Below are 21859 nucleotides of genomic sequence, written 5' to 3' on the forward strand. Positions count from 1 at the left end.
ACTCACAGAAGCTGTCAAATGAATGATTTATTGTTAAATGTACGATATCAGTTTGACATTACATAATAGCTTATTTTGCAATGACTGTACATGTGAAAAAAGCATCTATGGTGTTATATTTGTTTTTAAGGAAATCATGTCTTGACAGATGGAAATTCCAATTATTTCTATGCATTTTCTGTAAGTTTGAGATGATATACAAAGGTTTATTGAATCATGTTAAGATTTTTTTTATTCAAATACTTATTAGTTCCTGGTATTTTTTCTATGATGTTTTGTTCACACATTGTGATAATTACTTTGACATCATGAAAGTGATTTTTAGTATGTGTAATCTCTCTGAAAATCAAATCGTACATTATATTTGACAGTTTTTAGTTTTGAAGTTTTAAGCTTTTTTGTCTTTTATCTGATCCGGTTGTTTGTACTTCAGTAACATTTGGGTTTTGCACTGGCTGGTCATATTATTAAAAGGCTTCAAATTAAGTTTCTGTCTATATGTCTGTGTTGTAGAAAGGATATTTATAAGCAGCAAAACTATTTTCCAACTCAGCTATAATCCCCTGACATTGTGGTTGCACAGCCTGTTCATACCCTCTTACTGAAGAGAGTATTGTTAGCCCAATTAAAACTAAGAAACTAATTCAAACTGTAACTTCCAGGACACAGAAACAGACTGAAAGAGATATTAATGTTGCCACCTTGGAACTTGGGCCATATGGAACTATTTATTCATCTTTTATTTATATATATTTGGACTTTTACTGCTCATCCTGATATTTAACATTTTAGATAAACACATGAGACTTTTCTGAAATCCCTAGAAAATATTGCCTTGATTTGATGAAGTGGGACAGAACACTTTGTAATCTGGCACACTTGTATTGGTCAGTAAAAATCCCCCCTTCACAAATCTTTAAAAATCAAATGAAACAACGGGGTGAAAGGGAGTACCTTTAACAGAAATTCCAATGTTACTAGAAACGGAGGAAAATTATTTTTTAAAGAAATCAGAAAAAGACATCAGACATAACTCCTTTCCTGCACAAGAGAAACATTTTTAACGTGTTGAATCATTTAACAAAGTTTTTAACAAACTTTTTCAATCAGTAGCAGGAGCAGTTCTTAACGTGATAGGAACACTCGAAACAACACATCTTATGAATGTCTGTTTAGCCCTTAATGCAAAAACCTCCTGTCTGACCCAAATTACCCAAAGCACGCAGTCCCACGTTCTCAATATTTGATAAAGTGGGGCAGCTAAACCCGTTTTAAACTGAAAAAGACAAACATAATTTAAGTGTTTATTTAGTTGTGCGAATAGCCCACAATCACAACTTGACAATAACTTTAAACATAGACTCAAACCCTTAACATAAGTCAAATCTTTTGTCTCCAGCTTTGTCACGACAAAAGGCTCTGAAACTGTGTGTGACGTCAGACCCCTGAGGGCAGACATGTTTACTCACTTGGCAGCCGACCGTAAAGTTATGGTGACTTGATTATTTTAGATCAGGAAATGATTGCAAGTGCTTTGATGCTATTTATGCAGTAGAATAGCAGGAAAAACTGCCACTCTTTCACTTTGTGCGCCTGTTTATGTCAGTGGGGCTAATGAACATAAACGCATCTCTGTGTCAAAAGAAGGTTGTGGGACACAGCCTCCAAACATCTTTTTGGAATGAATGGAGTTATTGTTGCAGGGAGAGCCGCCCACTGGCACGTGGAGAGCTTCTCCTGCGTTCCCGGGAGAAAACGAAACTAAATAAGCCTCAATGTTTACTGTTGTTAACTGTGACCGGAAGAAAAAGCAAGGATTCAGCTGGAACCCCTGAAACCACACAAACACACAGCCACACCTCCCTAACTGCATGGTGGATTGCAGAGCAACGTCTTCCCTCAACGCAGAACTTCGAATGCTCAATTATGACGTCACGTCGACGTCCTGGAAGAGGATAAATAAAGCTTCACTCTGCACGTGTGCGGTTCGTCCAACCATGGCTGAGGAGCAGCTGGGTCGTGGTGTTGCGTTGGACAACAACCAGTTCTGGTGTTCGGTATGTCTGGATCTGTTAAAAGAACCCGTCACCGTCCAGTGTGGACACAGTTACTGCAGAGTCTGCATTGAGGGTTGCTGGGACCTGGAAGAGAGGAAGGGGGAGTACAGCTGCCCTCAGTGCAGGGAGGTCTTCCAACCCCGGCCTGTTCTGGGGAAGAACACCATGCTGGCAGAGGTGATGCTTTTACACTTGCAATTGTTTGAAAAACGGTTTGACTGAGACTCATGAGCTCAGATAAGTAACGCTACACCGCCACCATGAGGCCTAACACTTGAATTTTTGTTACTTTTATTTAAAATCGTCTCTATTTTAGTATCTGTATTCTCAACATTAAATAAACCTGCTTTAATTAATGTTTCACCAAATTAAATGGTTTGTTTTAAGTACATTTTTTCCATCCAACTACCAACACAAGTCTCGGTTCAAATATGCTTGAAGATTTCTGTGCAAACCTAAAAAATCATCAAGATTTCAGTTACTTTCCAACCATAAATGCTACTGGACTGATGGCTTCAAGTATGTGCATTGTGCTGCTTGAAAATGTAATATTTTATGGGTGCAAACATTTGCAAGGGGGGCTGCTTTTTCTTCGTCTTTTTGCGCAAATCTTTTTTATTTTTTATTTTTTTGTCCCGTTAAAACTCAAACTCCTTGACATGTCGATAAAATGCGAAATGAATAGTCGATGTGCCTCAGAGCCCTTGAACTGAACAGAGTTGTAGCTTATCTGACAGATTTGATTGTTCCACATGGCTGAAAAAAAAAAAAGAAAAATAGTTTTATTTTATGTTTTGACATTCTGAGTCTGACTCTTGAATAACAGGTTCTTCAGTGTGACTGTTGAGCTCATATATGTGATGTATGAAACAGTCCCACTCTGCAGGCTGAGATTGAGTTTTTCTTTTCTTTTTTAGGTTGTGGGGAAGCTGCTGGGGGCGAGCGCCCAGCAGAGCTCTCCCTGTGCCGACCCTGCAGACGTGGCCTGTGATTTCTGCAGCGTTTCCACACAAAGCAAGGCCTCAAAGTCATGCCTGACGTGCTTGGCGTCGTACTGTGCCGCTCACCTGGAGCCTCACTACAGAGTTTCCGTGTTAAAGACTCACCAGCTGGTCTCAGTTACGATCCCAGTAAAGGAGAAGATGTGTTCGCAGCACCACAGGCTGCTGGACATCTATTGTAAGACAGACAAGAAGTGCATCTGCTGCCTGTGCTCTATAGAGCACCACTGCCGCCATTCCAATGTGTCGGCCGCGGCAGAAAGAGCTGACGAACAGGTATGTTCAGAAACCCAGCAGAGCACAGTGAACATGACACAGGAAGTTCTTTGTGCTGAACGTAAAATCCTGCATGCTTTTTCACAGCTTCTGAAAACCCCATCTGAGTTTTTAGCACCAGTAATTCTCTGCGGATTAAACCAGCAGCATTCAAGTTGTGGCACAAACAATTTCTTTCAGGTGCTGCTGGTAGTGAACCGAAAGAAGGTCCTGAAGAGACTCCAGGAGAGGGAACGCGAGCTGGATGAGCTGGTTCAAGCTCTGAAGGAATTTAAGGTGTGGAATGGGACGGCAGGTTATATATTTGAACATCAGCGACCGTGTAGCTTATGCTGTAGCTTCCCGGTGGCTGGACCTGAACGTCTCGGCACAGCAGAACACGGCCAACACAATTAGTCCATTTGCTATTTTTCTTTTACAAAAGTAGACCGTTTTGCTCAGATTTAACGCCTCTGTGACAATTTCTCTGCTTGCTTCTTCAGTCCACGTGTTGACTCAGTTAAGTAATGCAATAAATGAATGTGGCCTTTTTCTGCTTTGGATAAATGGTTAAAAATGAACCCCAGTGACAGTTTACAAGAGAAAAGTCTTGTGCTTGGTGTGCGTCTGTGTGAGCAGAGCGGCTGCCAGACTGCAGTGAACTCTATTGACGACATCATAGACAAGCTGATCTCCTCCATTGAAAAAAGTCGACTTTTAGCGAAGCAGATGATCGGGTCCCAGGAGAACATCGCCATCGCTCAGGCTGAAGAGCTGCAGCTGCAGCTGGAGGACGAGATCGCCAAGCTGAGAGAAAGAGACGCCGACCTGGAGCAGCTTTCTCAAACCACCGACCACATCCATTTCATTCAGGCAGGCGGTGCATTTACTGTCAGTTTACATGCAGAACTGTCGTAACTTTTCTTTAGGACAAGGCGCAGCTCGGGGGGGGGGGGGGGTTAATGCTGAGGTGGTCTGAAAAGTTTCTTTTTGACAATATCAGTCTGTGTCCTCAGTTTTAAATGTTTTTCCATAAAATGAGAACTGCAAGAGTCTGTAAGTTGTCTGCTGTATCACTCTTTCAAAAAAAAAAAAATTAGACAAATGAACAAAAACTGCATATATTAAGCAGACGAGTATCTTCTTCCAGTATTATTCAATCCTTTTCTTGTCTCGGACTTACTTACCCGCAGACTTTCCAGTCTCTTTCCACCTCATGTGAATCTCCAGACTTGCCACCCGGTGCCGTTGTTCGTCCTCGCCACTCGATGGAAATGGCGGCCAAGTGTGCGAGCGAACTGAAAGATGACGTAGAGGCTCTCCTAACGAAGACATGGCCTAAGATGTCTGCCAGAGGTATGTGAGAGAAATTATAGTTGATGAACGGCGCTCTCTTTCACGTTGTGTGGGATTCAGAATCTTTTTCTTTCCCCCCCTCTGTCGACAGTCTGTGCTGTAGGTGTTGTACTGCCACCTAAACCAAAGACCAGAGACGAGTTTTTACACTGCGAGTACAACCTTCAGTCATCTGCATCTCCTTACTGCACATTAATAATGAACTGAACAGCTGATGAGTGATATTAATGTTGCCCTGTGTTCCTGCTTTGCTTTTCCAACAGACTACCGCGCCTTAACGCTGGACACCAACACTGTTCACAGATATCTGTCCGTCTCTCAGGAAGGCCGGCTGGTGACGAGTCATTTCAGGGCGCAGCAATATCCCCATCACTCAGACAGGTTTACGGATGTGAGGCAGGTGCTGTGCAGAGAGGCTCTGTCTGAGCGATGCTACTGGGAGGTCAGCTCAAGCTGTTGTTTGTGGGAGGTGGCAGTGGCTTACAAAGACGTCAGCAAAGCGTTGCACGACTCGGCGTTTGGAACGAATAAGAAGTCGTGGAGTTTAAAGTGCTTTCCAGGTGGTTACGCTTTCCGACACAATGACGTTCTCAGAAAAGTGCGAGGCCCAGCATCCTCCAGGATTGGAGTGTACCTGGATTATAAGGCGGGTGCGCTGTCTTTTTATAGCATCTCTGACAAGATGACTCTGCTCCACAGAGAGCAGACCAGCTTCACTCAGCCTCTCTATGCAGGCCTCAAGCTGACAGATGATGGTTCAAACGGTGAGCGCACTGCAGAAGTGATGAAGCTATGGTGATGAGGTCATTGTTTGGTAAGGCTGTAAACTGGGTCAATATTTTCCTACAAACAGGACAGTTAAACATGCCAGAAGACATTTTTGACATGTCTGCATCAGCAGAAACTGCGAACTGTGATCAGTGTTTCAGTTTAAATCAACATATAGTTACTTATATTCAGTTTGATCTGCGCCAGTATTCAAACTCTTGCAGTATTCAGCAAGGAGTGCGTTCCACAGTAGTGAGTAGCTCGAGTTGATTTGAAATGTTCCCTTGTGGTGTCCAGCCAGTCGCACAGTGTTATGGCCCAGAGTTGCCAACTTTTTGGAGAACTTATTTGTATTAAGCAGCTGCTCCAAAAAAGTCAGCTCTCCTTGCCACCATTGGTGTTAAAAACCCACCTTTTTACTTTTTTTGTTTTTAATGTGCAGCTGTCCATGAAGAAATTGTTGTTTTTGTCATTGTAATTTTTAAGAGGAATAAATGAATAAATATGCATACTCAACATATGTTGGATTTTTCATTTAATTGGCCAAAAATTCACTCGCATATCAGTCTTAATTGTATATTAATCTTTACGTGTAAATGTCTATTAAAGCCGACGTGTGTTTAGCAGCGTAATAATGTGAGGGGAATCTTTCCATGTCTGTATTAATTGAATCCTCCACATGAAAAGAGACTGATAATTAGTCAAACACTAACACCACGATTTATATACTTTGTTAAGGTGCCTTAATTGTATCGTATGTTTAGAAAGCAGCACAAAGCTGATGTTTGATTGCTGTAAAAATGTTAAACACTAATCATTGCCACTTCAGGTAACTTCCATACCTTTTGGATACAGTTTTGCCAATTATAATTGCACGTGAACACTGGAATAGGCCTGCTCGACTGGTTTTGTCAGTTTTGAATTATGTAAAATGCATCTGCTGGATCAAATGGTGTAAATCCTATTGATCAGTTTGAGGATTAAGTGTCCACCGCACTTTTAGTTCATCATCAATCGTTATTTATATTTGAGAATTCAATATTTCACACTTTTAATTCATGCAAATTTATTTTTTGAAAAGTTTATCAAAGCAACGATTGTGAACTGATATCTCAGAGGTCTGCTGCAAGAAATGACACGCTACTTAAGTTTTCTATTGAAATACAGGTTTTTGATCCTGACAGACAGATTCCAGCCCGTCCCACCCACAGCATCAGCTGACGGTTGTTTTCCAGTTGCTCTCAGTATCTGCACAGCTCTGCGTGGAACGGACACGGAGCTGTGAAACTGGAAATCCTTCACTCAACAAAGTGGTGCATTCTGCGGAAGTTTCTTCACCTTGCCTACGAACGATGGGTGATATTTACCAGCACCCCGTTTTCTTTGTGTGCCACAAGCCTCTGGAGCAGCTGAAGAAAGTTGAAAAATATTTCCGTGTTCGACGCAGATCCGGCGGAGGAGACTGCGGTCCACTGGAGACTGTGGCCGATAACGTCTACTGTATAACTTTCCGATGTCAAAAAGGTATCGTAAAGATGCGGTCAGTTATCAGCTCATACTTGAATCTGCTCTTTTTATTATGTTATGACGGGGGTTGTCTTATCCAAGAGGAACCCTGCCCATCCAACTGTAGGTACATTAATCCCATTTCTTTGAAAACTCTCTTTATAAATACCGGATGGGCCAAGTTTAAGTGCTTAATTTGGAAACGAGACTGCACAATAATTCATAAAGCAGGTCAAAACTGGCGTGGAAGCGCTGTAAAATAAATTGTAAACTTACGCGGAAAGCGAAACTAAACTGAGTCAGTGCCGACTAGAAAGTCCGGTTTTCATGTCCTCATCTCTGAAACTCTTATCTCTGAAATGGTAAAAGCAACTAATGTCACATTTAATATTGATTTGATTTTCACCTGCATTAATTTGTGTTGATGTCCCTGTTTATACTCCGGTTTCATCCCACTGTCCAAAAACATGCACTTTAGGTTAATTGGTGTCTCTAAAATTGCCCTGAGTGAGTGTGAGCGTGTGTGTGGTTGTTTGTCTCGTTTGTCTCTGTGTGGTCCTGTGATGGACTGGCGACCTGTATTTATTCAGCCATTTATCCTTTTTTATTTTTTATTTTCTGATTGGCTTATGTAATACTCTCTTTTCGACTTCTTTCATAGTTTCTGAATCCTCGTGTTTATTCCTATGAAATGGTTCACTCTCTATTTTCTTGTTTCTTTTATTGCCATCAATATAATTTCCTTTAATCTCTGCCTTTCGACAGGACTCGTTTACATGGCGTGGCTGTGATGCACGCAGGGATGTGCTTACTTATGTAAAACCGAGGCGGGGAAATGTCAACCATCTATTTTAAGGAAAGAGGGATTAGATCAAGTTAGATAAACACAAAGTTTGCATTAGTCAGTAATGATAGTTGCAGCATAAAGTCATGTTTGTTATGTTTGCATTTATTGGCAATCAATTTATTTACCGAGAAATTTACGTGGTTTTGTATTTATTTCTGATTATGGCCGTTTCAGTTTCAGAAATGGACATTAATGTCAATATTTGTTTGATGCCTATGGCTTTGATTAAAGGCAGGGGGATGGGTTGAAAGAATGCACGATGTACAGGAAAACTGTTTGTGTTCACTGTTCAACTATTTGAGTGTCTAAAGGCCGTTGGCCTTCACCACACAATCACAATTCAATACTTCATATTTCACTTTGACAGCTGCAGTATGTCTCTCACTACTTGAAAATGAAAATTCGTCAACACACACTTTACACAACAGGTGGTGTGTGTCTACACTGAACAGGGTTGCTGGTGTATTAACACTATAAATAGTTTAAGATAGAAGCCTATTTGTAACTCTTGGAGTTTTGATTTGCAATTTTAAAACACCCATGGTGTTAATCTTTTTGCCCATTTCCACTGCCTTGCACAGTGCAACATTGTTACATGCGATAAAAAGAAGAAGAAACCAAACAAACAAAACACTATTACAAAAAAGTTTTGAGTTTGGGTAAAGTTCTGATGTAGGAACTCAAGCAGAGAGATGATCTCAGTTTTGAATGCAGACTCTTTTGTCTAACTATGTATCCCAGTGATATCCTGTTTATGAGGCAAACAATGTGCACACTAACCCAGTGCCCCCAAAGGATGATGATGTCACTGATTAGCCACAACATTATGACCACCTGCCAAATATGGAGTAGGTTCTTTTTAATGCTGCCAAAAAACCCAACTGAGGGTGTCCCAATTTACTGGAATGTTAACAGTAGATCCTTAAAGGCCTTTGGGTTTTTGGATGACATCTCTGGAAATTGAGCTCCCTTCCCACAGATGGCATCAGTTCCAATAAGACCGCTATCTGGGGTGTTTTGAAACCCGTTGATACCTTCTTTGAGTTCTTCCTGCAGTTGTTCCGGCTGCTGCTTTAGGGAAATGCTGTTACCATATGTGGACTGACTCTGTTCTAGGAGAACTTTGCATTTGATCAAGATCAGCATTGTCACTCATTTGACCTGTTAATGGTCATAATGTTGTGGCCGATCGGCCTATAAGAGCTTTGCCACAGATATCTTGGAATCAAAGTATATGTTGTCTGACCCATACAGTGTCCAAGAGGAAATTAAATCAGTATTTTTCAATTGTTTCCCAAATATGACTCCATGTATCCACACCAGCCATTTTAAAGAATAACTGTCGCGACTCATTGAAATGATTAGTTTCATTCTTGTCTCTGTGTGGTAGTTATGTACAGCATGACCTGAGAATAAATGTATTCTTTAGATCATGTTTAATGCTTGAAATAATAAATGTGACACATTCTGTTTTAGATCAGCAGGAAGTCCTAAAGAGATGCAAGCATGCTGTGGAGCTCTCAGATGGTCGTCTGGAGTTCACTGTCCGGGGCAGCTTGGAAGCTCCCACCCCCTCTAACAGCACCACCCCCACAGCTCCAGAAGAGGTCAGCGCAATTTCTTTTAGTCATTTCAGAAAGGTTTTTCTGATCTGACACATATCAGTTCCTGAGAACAGTAAACTGTTAAGATTGGGATGTGTTTTTGATACAGGACCCTCAGGCCATTCCTGCCTCGACTGCTTCATCAAGTGGTGAAGATTGTGAGCTACAACCTAACCATCAGCCATCGACTTCCCTGAAGGAAAGTCCCAGTGCTGAGGAAGACCAGGAGAAAGAGCTGACCTCTGAATGCTCCTCTGCCCAGCTTCACCCAGATGAGGAGAGGGCTGATTCTGGAGCTGTTGGTGAAATTAGTAAAGTTGAAACTGAAATGGATACACTTGTATTCGGGAACTGATGTTAAACCCTGTACATCCTTGTCTCTCCAGGTCTTCACATGTATTCAGAAAGCTTTGAAATGCAAAGATTTCGTCGATAACTCTCAGCAACAAGCTCAAGACAAAGGTGGGTGTAGCCCTAAGAGACCTAAGAGAGAAGATGAGTGTAAGAGAAGGTTAATGGAGAGGTTGAAAAAGGAAAAAGTGTCAACTAATGCACAAGAAAAATAAAGCTGAGACATTCTTTTCAAGTTTCAAAGGAGACTTGCAGCACATTAGGCGGAATGGAAACAACTTTGTGAATCACGTTTGACCTGGCAAAGATTTAAAAAAAAAAATTCCTTTTGTGCTCATCAAGGTTTGTAACAACTTAGGACAATTTTTTCTGAATCACAACCAGTAGCAACGTAGCCTGTACCTGATTCATATTTGTTTTCTTCCGTCTCTATAAAGATCACTTAAAATTAGCTTTACTAATGAATGGAAACCTGGCTCTTTGTTTTTTTTGCTAAATGTGAAGGCGATAATGTGGTGTTTGAATTTTTTAATGAAATATTCATACTGAATGTATGCGTGAAAAATATTTTACACATTGTACAAAAATATATAAAAACACTGTAAAAATGTTGTATCCAAAGAATCATTTGGACCTAAACTCGATGGAAACTTAAGACACTTGCTGGCAGGAATAAAGTGTAGATCACTGTTGGGCTGTTGTTCAGGGAGCGTGTTGAAGACTGGAAGCAGGCATGAATACTTAAAGGTGGGCAGTTAGAGGCTGACATGTCAGAAGGAAAAACCAAAGACACAGACCAGCTGTCTGTGAAAACACTAATCACACATTTTGCATTTAGCATGTGAGCCTAAACATCTTTACTCACATAGAACACACTGCAGGCTATTCAGATCTGCTGAACGACACATGCACATATCTCACCATTAAGCTTGCATGCAACAAATATCAACTTAACTAACTCTCTGAACACATTATTACTGATAATGTACTGTAAACTCACACAACTCGTATCCTAGCAGGCAGTCTGTGGTTATACCCATGAGTTTCTGGTTAGCCAGGTTCATTAAAGGTACTGCATCTAACTTTCAAAACTCTTACATGAAGGTCACATTCTATAACTATTGGTATGTTAGTCACAGGCACTCATTAAATGCCTGTAAGACTACATTCTTACATTCCTCCATCATTTTTGCTCACCTATAAACACAGAACCACAAGCACATCAGCACGATGTGACTGTACACTGCAGGCTTTTGGGGCCTGCTGAACATCATGCATGTCTCTGGCCTTCAAGACCCCTAAAATGTCCAAATTGAAACATTACAGTTAATATTGTGAGCTCAGGAAATATTGCGGGACCACCATACACATAAAAAGAAGGCAATAAGGAGAAGTAAGAAAATATCAGCCATGCTGGCCAATGTGTGCTCTCTGCACCACAAAACAGACGACCTGCAAGCAAACGGTAACCACATGCATGAATTTAGTCTCACAGACATGGTTTATAAAAAAAACCTTCAGCAATAAGAGAAAGGGAGTCTGCAGTCTCCCCTTTAAGCTATCAAAATATCATAGTTTGTTTCCATTAAGCAGTTTTATAACACAGCCATTTCTGATTTATATATATCTATATATATATATATACATATGAATGTGTGTGTGTGTGTATACAAATGTATTTAATCGACGATGCACTAATCTGAAATCATTACTGTCTTGCAGCAGACCTAAGGGTCGTTCTAGTTGGGAAAACTGGAGCTGGGAAAAGCAGCTTCGCTGAAGCCATATTTGGAGAGAAAGTGTTTGAGATGGATGACTCTGCAAACTCTGGAACAAGTGAATGTCAGAGTGCAACCAGAGAGGTTAATGGAAGAAACATCACAGTGATCGACACTCCTGGATTCTTTGACAATCGCAAGAATATAGACAACCTGAAAGCTGAGATATTAAAGTGCATCACCGAGTGTTCCTCTGGCCCTCATGCTTTTCTAATTTTTCTTAAAGTGGAGAAATTTACGGAGCACGAGAAACAGATGGTCTCTGAGATAAAAGAAACTTTTTCTGAGGAAGCTTTCAAACATGCTGTGGTCGTCTTCACTCACGGTGATCAGCTCCGTGACGGGATGACGATTGGAGAGTTTGTGAGTGAAAATGAGGATCTGCAGGATCTCCTGGAGAAATGTGGAGGCCGCTGCCATGTGGTTGACAACAAATACTGGAAGAACAACCAGCAGGATGAATACAGGAACAACCAGATCCAGGTGGGAAATCTGCTCAACACAATAACAGAGATGGTGAACAATGGAGGTTTCTACACCAATGGGATGCTACAAACAGTGAACGGACTAATACAAGAGGAGGAAAGACGCATTCAGTCTTCATCAGGACATATGTCACAGGAAGATAGAAAGAGTCAGGCAAAGAAAACTGTGTTCAATTTTCTTAAGAAAGCTGCAGGGGTTACTACAGGAATGTTGTTAGGAGCTCTGCTCGGTGTGCCTGTGATGGTTGCTGCAGTTGTCCTGGCACTGGAAGTTATGGATCCAGTTGTAGTAAAGGCAGTGAAGGCGACTCTACCAGCAGCTCTAGGAACTACAGCATCAGGTGTGGGAGTTGGTACAGCAGCAGGAGCAGCTGCTGCTTTTGCAGCCGCAGCAGTTGGAGGTTATATTGGGTATCATGAAGCTGATGAAGCGGACTCGGCTGTAGAGGCAGGAAAGAACACAGCAGAGGCTGTTGGTATGTGTGCTGCAGAGCCAATTAAAAAGTTGCTAAATACCAAGCAAATATCAAAGCTTGGAGGACTATAAGTCTCCATTAAGCTAGGCTGCAGCTGAGCTTTTGTTTTGGATAAGTTATTGAAATTAAAATCTATCAGAGAATGCAAAAAGAAGATAATATCACAGATCAACAAAGATGGGATTATGTTATTAAATTGCAATGATTTTATTTGCTTACATACCTAAATGAACGTTTAACTGGATTTATATCTCTTCAAAACATTTTGCTGTTAGCTTGATAGTCGGGGCATTTCTTCTTTTATTTTCTGTCTTCCTTTTATTCTCTGTTGATTTGGGATTTCATTTTGAAATTTCCGTTTTTTACAGAGTGAATTGGTTAATATTTCTTTTAAAACATTTGCTGATAAAGATTAAGTGGTTTCTGTGGGTGACTGGCTGTTTTGTGTGTAATTATCGTCATTTTTCACTTTGCCAGAAGATAAAAGCTTAAAAAGAATGTTTCCATAAAATTTGACAGTGTGGAATATTTTTCATTATGAAACATTGTTTTATTGTCTTCATATATACTGCTGTTCAAAGACTGCTCTATATTCCTGTAATGTTATTAAAATACAAACAAGAAAACTGCTGAAATGTTGGTTTCTTTTCATCTTAAACATTTTCATAAAATCATCCACAAAAATTGTCCAGTTTCATGTAAAAGTCCACAATTGGACGACTTACAGCATTATAATAAAAAAATCTTGTGAAAAAACACTTTTTGAATGAGCTTCTTCTCTATCAGAGGATCTGACTTTTCATGATAGTGCAGCTCTGTCTCTTAATTCTGAGTATGTTTGATCTTGATACATTTGGTGGCCGTCCCAAAGCTTCTGAAAGAAATCTGGTGGGTACTGGACCACTCCTCTTGGTAGAATAGGTGCACTTGTTGGTTTCCTCACAAAAACACATCTTATGCTGGAAGAAAAAAATCTATTTTTTTTATAGTAATGCGGTCTGGATTCTGGTCGGAACCATTCCTAAAGACAGAGGTCTAATGCCTTACCTTGATTCAACTTAACTTCATGCAGGCCATCTACAGCTTATGTCTATTAAAACATAAATATTATCTGCAAAACTAGTATGATTGTAGATGGTGACACTGGTGTCTCAGTAGCTTGATGTAAATGTAAGTAAGCAACGATTGTGAACTGATATCTCAGAGGTCTGCTGAAAATGACACGATAGTTAATTTTTTTTTTATTGAATTACAGGGAGTTTGGTCTATAGGACCGCCTGACCAAAAAGGACAGAGTAATATTTGCGCGTAGAGGGTTAACAGTGTTGCATATGAAGGTTTGACAGACAGATTCCAGCCCGTCCCACCCACAGCATCAGCTGCCGGTTGTTTTCCAGTTGCTCTCAGTATCTGCACAGCTCTGCGTGGAACGGACACGGAGCTGTGAAACTGGAAATCCTTCACTCAACAAAGTGGTGCATTCTGCGAAAGTTTGGCTTCTTCACCTTGCCTCATGATGGGTGATATTTACCAGCACCCCGTTTTCTTCGAGTGCCACAAGCCTCTGGAGCAGCTGAAGAAAGTTGAAAAATATTTCAAAATTCAACGCAGATCCGGCGGAGGAGACTGCGGTCCACTGGAGACTGTGGCCGATAACGTCTACTGTATAACTTTCCGATGTGAAAAAGGTATCGTAAAGATACGGTCAGTTATCAGCTCATACTTGAATCTGCTCTTTTTATTATGTTATGACGGGGGTTGTCTTATCCAAGAGGAACCCTGTCCATCCAACTGTAGGTACATTAATCCCATTTCTTTGAAAACTCTCTTTATAAATACCGGATGGGCCAAGTTTAAGTGCTTAATTTGGAAACGAGACTGCGCAATGAAACATAAAGCAGGTCAAAACTGGTGTGGAAGCGCTGTAAAATAAATTGTAAACTTACGCGGAAAGCGAAACTAAACTGAGTCAGTGCCGACTAGAAAGTCCGGTTTTCATGTTCACGAAGTCTTATCTCTGAAATGGTAAAAACAACTAATGTCACATTTAATATTGATTTGATTTTCACCTGCGTTAATTTGTGTTGATATCCCTGTTTATACTCCGGTTTCATCCCACTGTCCAAAAACGTGCGCTTTAGGTTAATTGGTGTCTCTAAAATTGCCCTGAGTGAGTGTGAGCGTGTGTGTGGTTGTTTGTCTCGTTTGTCTCTGTGTGGCCCTGTGATGGACTGGCGGCCTGTATTTATTCAGCCATTTATCCTTTTTTTATTTTTTATTTTCTGATTGGCTTATGTAATACTCTCTTTTCGACTTCTTTCATAGTTTCTGAATCCTCGTGTTTATTCCTATGAAATGGTTCACTCTCTATTTTCTTGTTTCTTTTATTGCCATCAATATAATTTCCTTTAATCTCTGCCTTTCGACAGGCCTCGTTTACATGGCGTGGCTGTGATGCACGCAGGGATGTGCTTACTTATGTAAAACCGAGGCGGGGAAATGTCAACCATCTATTTTAGGGAATGAGGGATTAGGTAAAGTTAGATAAACACAAAATACAAGTTTGCATTAGTTAGTTATGTTAGTTGCAGCACAAAGTTATATTTGTTATTAATTTTAGCAGCATTTATTGGCATATCAGTGTATTTACCGAGAAATTTACGTGGTTTTGTATTTATTTCTGATTATGGCCGTTTCAGTTCTCCATTGTAAACTCAACTGTTGTCCATACAACTTGATTGTAGAGGAAACTTAAAGCAGGTCAGTGTGACTCAAGTAGAAACACTGTTAACGAGGCGGTGGGAAGAGGGTATCAGAAATGGACATTAATGTCAATATTTGTTTGATGCCTATGGCTTTAATTAAAGGCAGGGGGGTGGTTTGAAAGAATGCACTGCCTGGCAGGTACAGGAAAACTGTTCGTGTTCACTGTTAAACTATTTGAGTGTCATTCTGTTTTAGATCAGCAGGAAGTCCTAAAGAGATGCAAGCATAATGTGGAGCTTGCAGATGGTCATCTGGAGTTCACTGTCTGGGCCAGCTTGGAAGCTCCCACCCCCTCTAACAGCACCACCCCCACAGCTCCAGAAGAGGTCAGCACAATTTCTTTTAGTCATTTCAGAAAGGTTTTTCTGATCTGACACATATCAGTTCCTGAGAACAGTAAACTGTTAAGATTGGGATGTGTTTTTGATACAGGACCCTCAGTCCATTCCTGCCTCGACTGCTTCATCAAGTGGTGAAGATTGTGAGCTACAACCTAACCATCAGCCATCGACCTCCCTGAAGGAAAGTCCCAGTGCTGAGGAAGACCAGCAGAAAGAGCTGACCTCTGAATGCTCCTCTGCCCAGCTTCACCCAGATGAGGAGAGGGCTGATTCTGGAGCTGTTGGTGAAATTAGTAAAGTTGAAACTGAAATAGATACACTTGACGTATCGATGTTCCATGCAGTTCCTGAAGCCCCTGGAAGCAGAGTCTGTGTAGAGATTGTTCAGGGGACCATCGAGACCCAACAGGTGAGAAATACCTTGCAAAACCTAAAGTGGTGTGGATGTCTGACTTTAAAACATCACGTAACAGGAAACATCTCTCAAAATAGACAATGCTGTTCTCTATCTGCACATATTTACCATTTCCTCCTTATAAAGTTATGCAAACACACAGTTCCTGGCTTGACAACTTATTGCTACGCCTCTTTTTTTTTGCATATTTCACATCACTGTGGCTACAGACCAGTAAACTGACTAATTTGCTGTTCAATCTGCACCTCATGTCCTGTTTTTCTTTCAGGTTGATGCCGTGGTATCCCCCATGGTTCTCCATAATCCCCTCTCTACCCGAATTGGTAACATTTTGAATGAACTCGTCGGTCCTCAGCTGACTTCAAAGTTTCTAGCGGAAGAAGGAGAGAAATCGTTCCCTGGCGACTCAGTGCTGGTGGAGGGGTTGCCTGGACTTCCATCTGATGCAGTGTTCTTCCTCAACCTCTGTCGCTGGGATGATGATGAAAATGGACTTGCAGTCCAGGTGAAATTACTGGGAGATTATGTTAGAATTTCTTATCATGAGAGCAGAGTGCATGGGGCATGTTTCCTTTAAGATGTGTGCATGTCATGAAGAATACTGGATGTTTACCTTTTACAGGTGCTGCGATTGGGCATCAACAACATCCTGACTTCCTGTGAGAGGAGAGGGTTTGGATCTGTCGCTTTTCCTGTGCTCGGGTCTGGGATTGCCCTTCGTATTCCTGACATCATGGTAGCCAGGGTGTTACTGGAGGAAGTTAATAGATTTGAACAGAACCGAGCCAGCAGCTCACCGCTCCTGGTCCGCATTGTCATACACCCCGATGATGACGAGGCTCATGAGGTAATTAATGCATGGTGCCACTAATTATTCCTAACTGAAGAGTTTACGATGTCCTTTTTTTGCTTATTATAGTTTCCAGATGATTTGGAATTTTTTGATGTGGTATCAACAGCAATGCAGGCTTCAACTTAAAGACTTGAGACTTCAGCATTAATAAGTTTATCGCAGGAAACGGGAGCAAGACTGTGGGAGACAAAGACAAAATGTCACGCTGAGAAAAGGCTTTCTCTGAGAAGATATGAGGGAGCCGTATTACTACTCAGAAAGTGAAATAATCTGGTGAAGACTGGAGCTCCTGCAGATCCTTAAAAAGGGTGTTCCACCCCAGACTTCCAGGAAACCTGCCCCGCCCTCACCTAAGACTCAGAAACCAAACAGCAACAACACGCCTGATCGTGACAAAAACAGGCAACTCGACTTGATTTTGACTTATTGATTTATTTATCTTTTTTCCCCTGACTTTTTACTCTGCGGGGGTGCACGGTGGTGTGGTGGTTAGCGTCGTCTCACAGCAAGAGGGTTCCAGGTTCAATCCCCGCCTGGGCCCTTCTGTGTGGAGTTTGCATGTTCTCCCCGTGTATGCGTGGGTTCTCTCCGGCTTCCTCCCACCATCCAAAAACATGCATGTCAGGTTAATTGGTGACTCTAAATTGTCCATAGTCCATTGTCCATGGAGTGAGTGTAAGTGTGCATGATTGTTTGTCTCATTTGTCTCTGTGTGGCCCTGTGATGGACTGGCAACCTGTCCAGCCCACCCGCTACCCGATTGACGGTATAGAAAATGGATGGATTTTACTCTGCATTCTTACAGCTTTGGTTGCTCAGTCGGTACAGGTCATAGCAGTGCAGGATAGTTATCCTAAATTTTTCTTGCTGATTTTTTTCTTTTCTTTTCAGCGGTTCTTTCAAGTCGGTCATCTTTCATTGTGGACACCTTAAAATAACTCAATGTACAATTGTCTTTTAAGGCCATAATCCGATGATTTAATAGATGTTTATGTTTATGTATTTAGCAGACGCTTTTATCCAAAGCGACTTACAAATGAAGATTTAACAAGCTATATAAAGCTAACAATAAACTACATAGAAGGAAACCACTAGTCTGACTATGTCAGAGGTGACAGAGTAGAGATAGGGTGTAGGCATAGAAAGAAGTGCAGAAAGATAAAGTGCAGAGATAGAGGGGGTAGGGAAGTACAAGGTAAGTGCTAGGATAGGAGATGCTCTCTGAAGAGCTGGGTTTTCAAGAGGTTCTTGAAGATAGACAGGGACGCCCCTGTTCTGGTAGCGCTCGGTAGGTTATTCCACCATCGTGGGACGACACATGAAAAGAGTTTGGATTGTCTTAGGCGTGGTGTAGGCACTGCTAGACGACAATCCTGGGACGAACGGAGGGACCAAGTTGTGACATAAGCCTTTGCAAGAGCATTCAAGTAGATGGGAGCCGTTCCATTAAGCACTTTGTAGGCTAACATCAGTGACTTGAATTTGATGCGGGCGGCTAAGGGTAGCCAGTGGAGTTCAATGAACAGAGGGGTGACGTGTGCTCTTTTAGGCTGATTGAAGACCAGACGCGCCGCCGCGTTCTGGATCATCTGCAGAGGTTTCACAGCACAGGCTGGGAGACCAGTTAGGAGAGCATTGCAGTAGTCAAGGCGGGAGGTGACCATGGCCTGCACCAGGAGCTGGGTGGTATGTTGGGTCAGGTATGGTCTGATCTTTCTTATGTTTAGTAATGCAAAGCGGCATGAACGAGCAACCAAGGTAACGTGATCTTTGAAGGTTAGTTGGTCATCAGTCATGACACCCAAGTTTCTAGCAACCTTTGATGGAGCAAGAGATAGGGATTCGGTTTGGATGCAGATGCTGTGTTGTATGGTTGGTTTGGCTGGAAAGACAAGCAGTTCAGTTTTTGGGAGGTTAGGTTGGAGATGATGGGCTTTCATCCATGCTGATATGCCAGAAAGACAGTCTGAGATTCGTGCTGAGACCGTGTGGTCATCAGGTGGGAATGACAGATAGAGCTGGGTATCATCAGCATAACATTGGTATGAGAAGCCATGTGATCGGATGATCTTTCCCAGTGAGTTGGTGTATATGGCAAAGAGAAGAGGTCCCAGTACTGAGCCTTGGGGGACCCCTGTGGCAAGGTGGTGCGCTGCAGAAGTGTGACCAAGCCAGGATACTTTGAAGGACCGACCAGTGAGGTACGATTCAAACCAGGAGTGTGCTCTCCCTGTGATGCCCATGCTTGAGAGCATGGACAAAAGAATACTGTGGTTGACAGTGTCAAATGCAGCCGATAAGTCGAGCAGGATAAGTACAGAGGACTTAGCTGTCGCTCTGGCTTCTTTTAAGGCTTCTGTCACAGCTAACAGAGCGGTCTCGGTGGAGTGTCCACTTTTAAACCCAGATTGGTTTGGGTCAAGGAGGTTGTTATGAGAGAGGTAATCGTTGACTTGCTTAAAGACCGCCCTTTCAATGATTTTAGACAGAAACGGGAGGAGAGAGACCGGCCGATAATTCTCCACATGAGTTGGAGGGAGGGAAGGTTTCTTGAGCTTGTTTGAAAGTGGTAGGAAATGTGCCCGATGTCAGTGAAGCATTAATCACATGCGTGACTGCTGCAGTTACAGTAGGAGCAATGGATTGGAGAAGATTAGTAGGAACGGGGTCCAGCGGGCATGTAGTAGGACGGCTACATGTGAGAAGTTTAGACACACTGCTCTGAGTCAGAGGGGTAAATGAGGAAAATGATGCAGTAGGACTTCTGCATGCAGATTTTGTGGTACCAGGTTCGGTAAACTGTTTGCTTATAGCTGCCACTTTGTCAGTAAAAATGAGGCAAAGGTGTCTGCTGTTAGATTGGTAGCAGGTGGCGGAGGCGGAGGATTAAGTAGAGTTTTGAAGGTGGAAAAAAGTTTCCGGGTGTCAGTAGTACTATGAATCTTGTTGATGTAGAAAGACTTTTTTGCATCAGTGACACTGGATGCGAATGATGACAGTAGCACCTGGAATTTAGCTAGATCTTTTGACTTTTGCCATTTCCTTTCGGCAGCTCTGAGATTGGTGCGCAACGCTCGGAGAGTATCATTAAGCCAGGGGTGAAACTGGGAGGATCGGGAGGGTTTGGTGGATAGAGGACACAGACTATCCAGAGATAAGCTCAGAGTAGAGCAAAGGGACTCCGTGGCATCATTAACCTGAAGGGAGGAGAATGTGCTGGAGGTTGGAAGAGCGGAGGCAGCAACGGAGGAGAAGCGGGTGGGCGACAGGTTGCGGAGATTGCGGCGGAAGGAAACCATAGGGGTAGAAGCAGATGGTCTTCTCGGGAGACTCACTCTGAACTGAATGAAATAGTGGTCAGAGAACTGCAGAGGTGTGACAGATAGGGCCTCTGTGGCACAGTTTCTTGAGAAAACGAGATCGAGCACTTTGCCAGCTTTATGGGTCGGAGGACTGCTGAGCAGTTGTAGCTCAAACGAGTGCATTAGTGACAGAAAATCAGAAGAGTTAGGACTGTCAAGGTGGATGTTCATGTCACCAAGGACAATTGTGGGACAGTCATGCTCCAAGATAGAAGAGAGCAAGGTGTCGAGTTCATTTAGAAAGTCACCGAGTTGTCCTGGTGGGTAATATACGACAATCATATAGGTTTTGACCGGTGCAGTTACCAAGATGGCGTGGTATTCAAAGGTATTGTATTCAGCTTCAGGTAGCAGTTGGGTGTATTTCCATTTGTTGGATATGAGCATGCCTGTTCCACCACCTCTCCCAGATGTACGAGAGGTGTGGGAAAATGAGTGGTTGGTTGAAAGTGCAGCCGGGGTAGCTGTGTTTTCAGGCTTAATCCACGTTTCAGTGAGAGCCAGGATGTCAAGAGACAGGTGATTAGCATAAGCCATAATGAAATCTGCTTTGTTTACCGCCGATTGGCAATTCCACAACCCCACAGACAAGGGTGTGTCACAGAGTGAAGTGGGCTTTAGAGAGCGGAGGTTGTTAAGGTTGCGGTGGCTTGGTTTGGTTGTGTGGTTTGGTTGTGTGAAACCTTCTGTGCGAGCCGGAGACAACAGGAATGGGAATAGGTTTGAGGCACATTTTAAAGCAGGTGGTGAGGCCAGAGCGACATGGATGAGGCAAGTAGGACAGGTTTGCCTTGTTCAGTGGCCTTGCTCGGTGGACACGAGCAGGTAGACACGCTAGTCTTTACCCAAGAATGTCTTCACACGAGAATGGCTGACGCTTCAGGCACCACCCCTTACTTTATGTTGTGCACAGCCGTTCATGTGTTGGTTAATTGCACTAGGCTGAGACCGCCCACCGAGAGTTAACCAGCAAGTGTTTTCAGAGAGGAGAGTGACCGCCCGTTCACAGCTCCTGAATACTCTGATTGCTTTGCGTTGGCCCAACCGAGGCTACTAGGCAACAGGTTTCACCCACGGATGGGTTTTGATCACTCTCACAACAACAACAGATATTGAATTAGGCAAGAAGCTTAGAAAAAACTTACACTAGCAGACACACAGTCTGCTAGTGTAAGTTAAGCATTATGGTTAGATAAGCATTATGGTTAGAAAGAGTTTATTAGAATAAACATCAGGTGATGTTTTTGTCTTTATCAGATGAATGTATTCGGGAACTGATGTTAAACCCTGTCCATTCTTGTCTCTCCAGGTCTTCACATGTATTCAGAAAGCTTTGAAATGCAAAGATTTCGTCGATAACTCTCAGCAACATGATCAAGACAAAGGTGGGTGTAGCCCTAAGAGACCTAAGAGAGAAGATGAGTGTAAGAGAAGGTTAATGGAGAGGTTGAAAAAGGAAAAAGTGTCAACTAATGCACAAGAAAAATAAAGCTTAGACATTCTTTTAAAGTTTCAAACTTGCAGCACATTAGGCGGAATGGAAACAACTTTGTGAACCACGTTTGCCCATTTTTACATTTTGTATTTTGGATCTGAGCCTAAAAGTGAAATATGAAAAAACAGGCATTTTATTTCGTT

The 21859-nt window shown here is 42.2% G+C and overlaps 3 protein-coding genes across 3 annotated transcripts; all 3 read left to right on the plus strand.

Annotated features, from left to right (window-relative positions):
- Positions 1-1997: 1997 nt before the first annotated feature.
- LOC140281485 (E3 ubiquitin/ISG15 ligase TRIM25-like) lies at positions 1998-5539 on the plus strand. The gene is made up of 7 exons (XM_072375917.1): positions 1998-2234; positions 2975-3334; positions 3515-3610; positions 3953-4186; positions 4507-4669; positions 4761-4820; positions 4933-5539. Exons 1-7 carry the CDS (start codon positions 1998-2000, stop codon positions 5466-5468), a joined length of 1686 nt encoding a protein of 561 aa, XP_072232018.1. The 3' UTR covers positions 5469-5539.
- A 5616-nt stretch (positions 5540-11155) lies between these two features.
- On the plus strand, positions 11156-12857 carry LOC140281697 (GTPase IMAP family member 7-like). The gene is made up of 3 exons (XM_072376191.1): positions 11156-11210; positions 11468-12484; positions 12853-12857. The coding sequence occupies exons 1-3, from the start codon at positions 11156-11158 to the stop codon at positions 12855-12857; spliced, it is 1077 nt and encodes a 358-aa protein (XP_072232292.1).
- A 1011-nt stretch (positions 12858-13868) lies between these two features.
- On the plus strand, positions 13869-21710 carry LOC140281698 (uncharacterized). The gene is made up of 6 exons (XM_072376192.1): positions 13869-14172; positions 15446-15576; positions 15683-16000; positions 16275-16511; positions 16629-16853; positions 21531-21710. Exons 1-6 carry the CDS (start codon positions 13998-14000, stop codon positions 21708-21710), a joined length of 1266 nt encoding a protein of 421 aa, XP_072232293.1. The 5' UTR covers positions 13869-13997.
- Positions 21711-21859: the final 149 nt, after the last annotated feature.

The sequence above is a fragment of the Leuresthes tenuis genome, unplaced genomic scaffold, assembly GCF_036924035.1.
Source record: "Leuresthes tenuis unplaced genomic scaffold, fLeuTen1.0.hap1 SCAF_22, whole genome shotgun sequence".
Taxonomy (NCBI): Eukaryota; Metazoa; Chordata; class Actinopteri; order Atheriniformes; family Atherinopsidae; genus Leuresthes; species Leuresthes tenuis.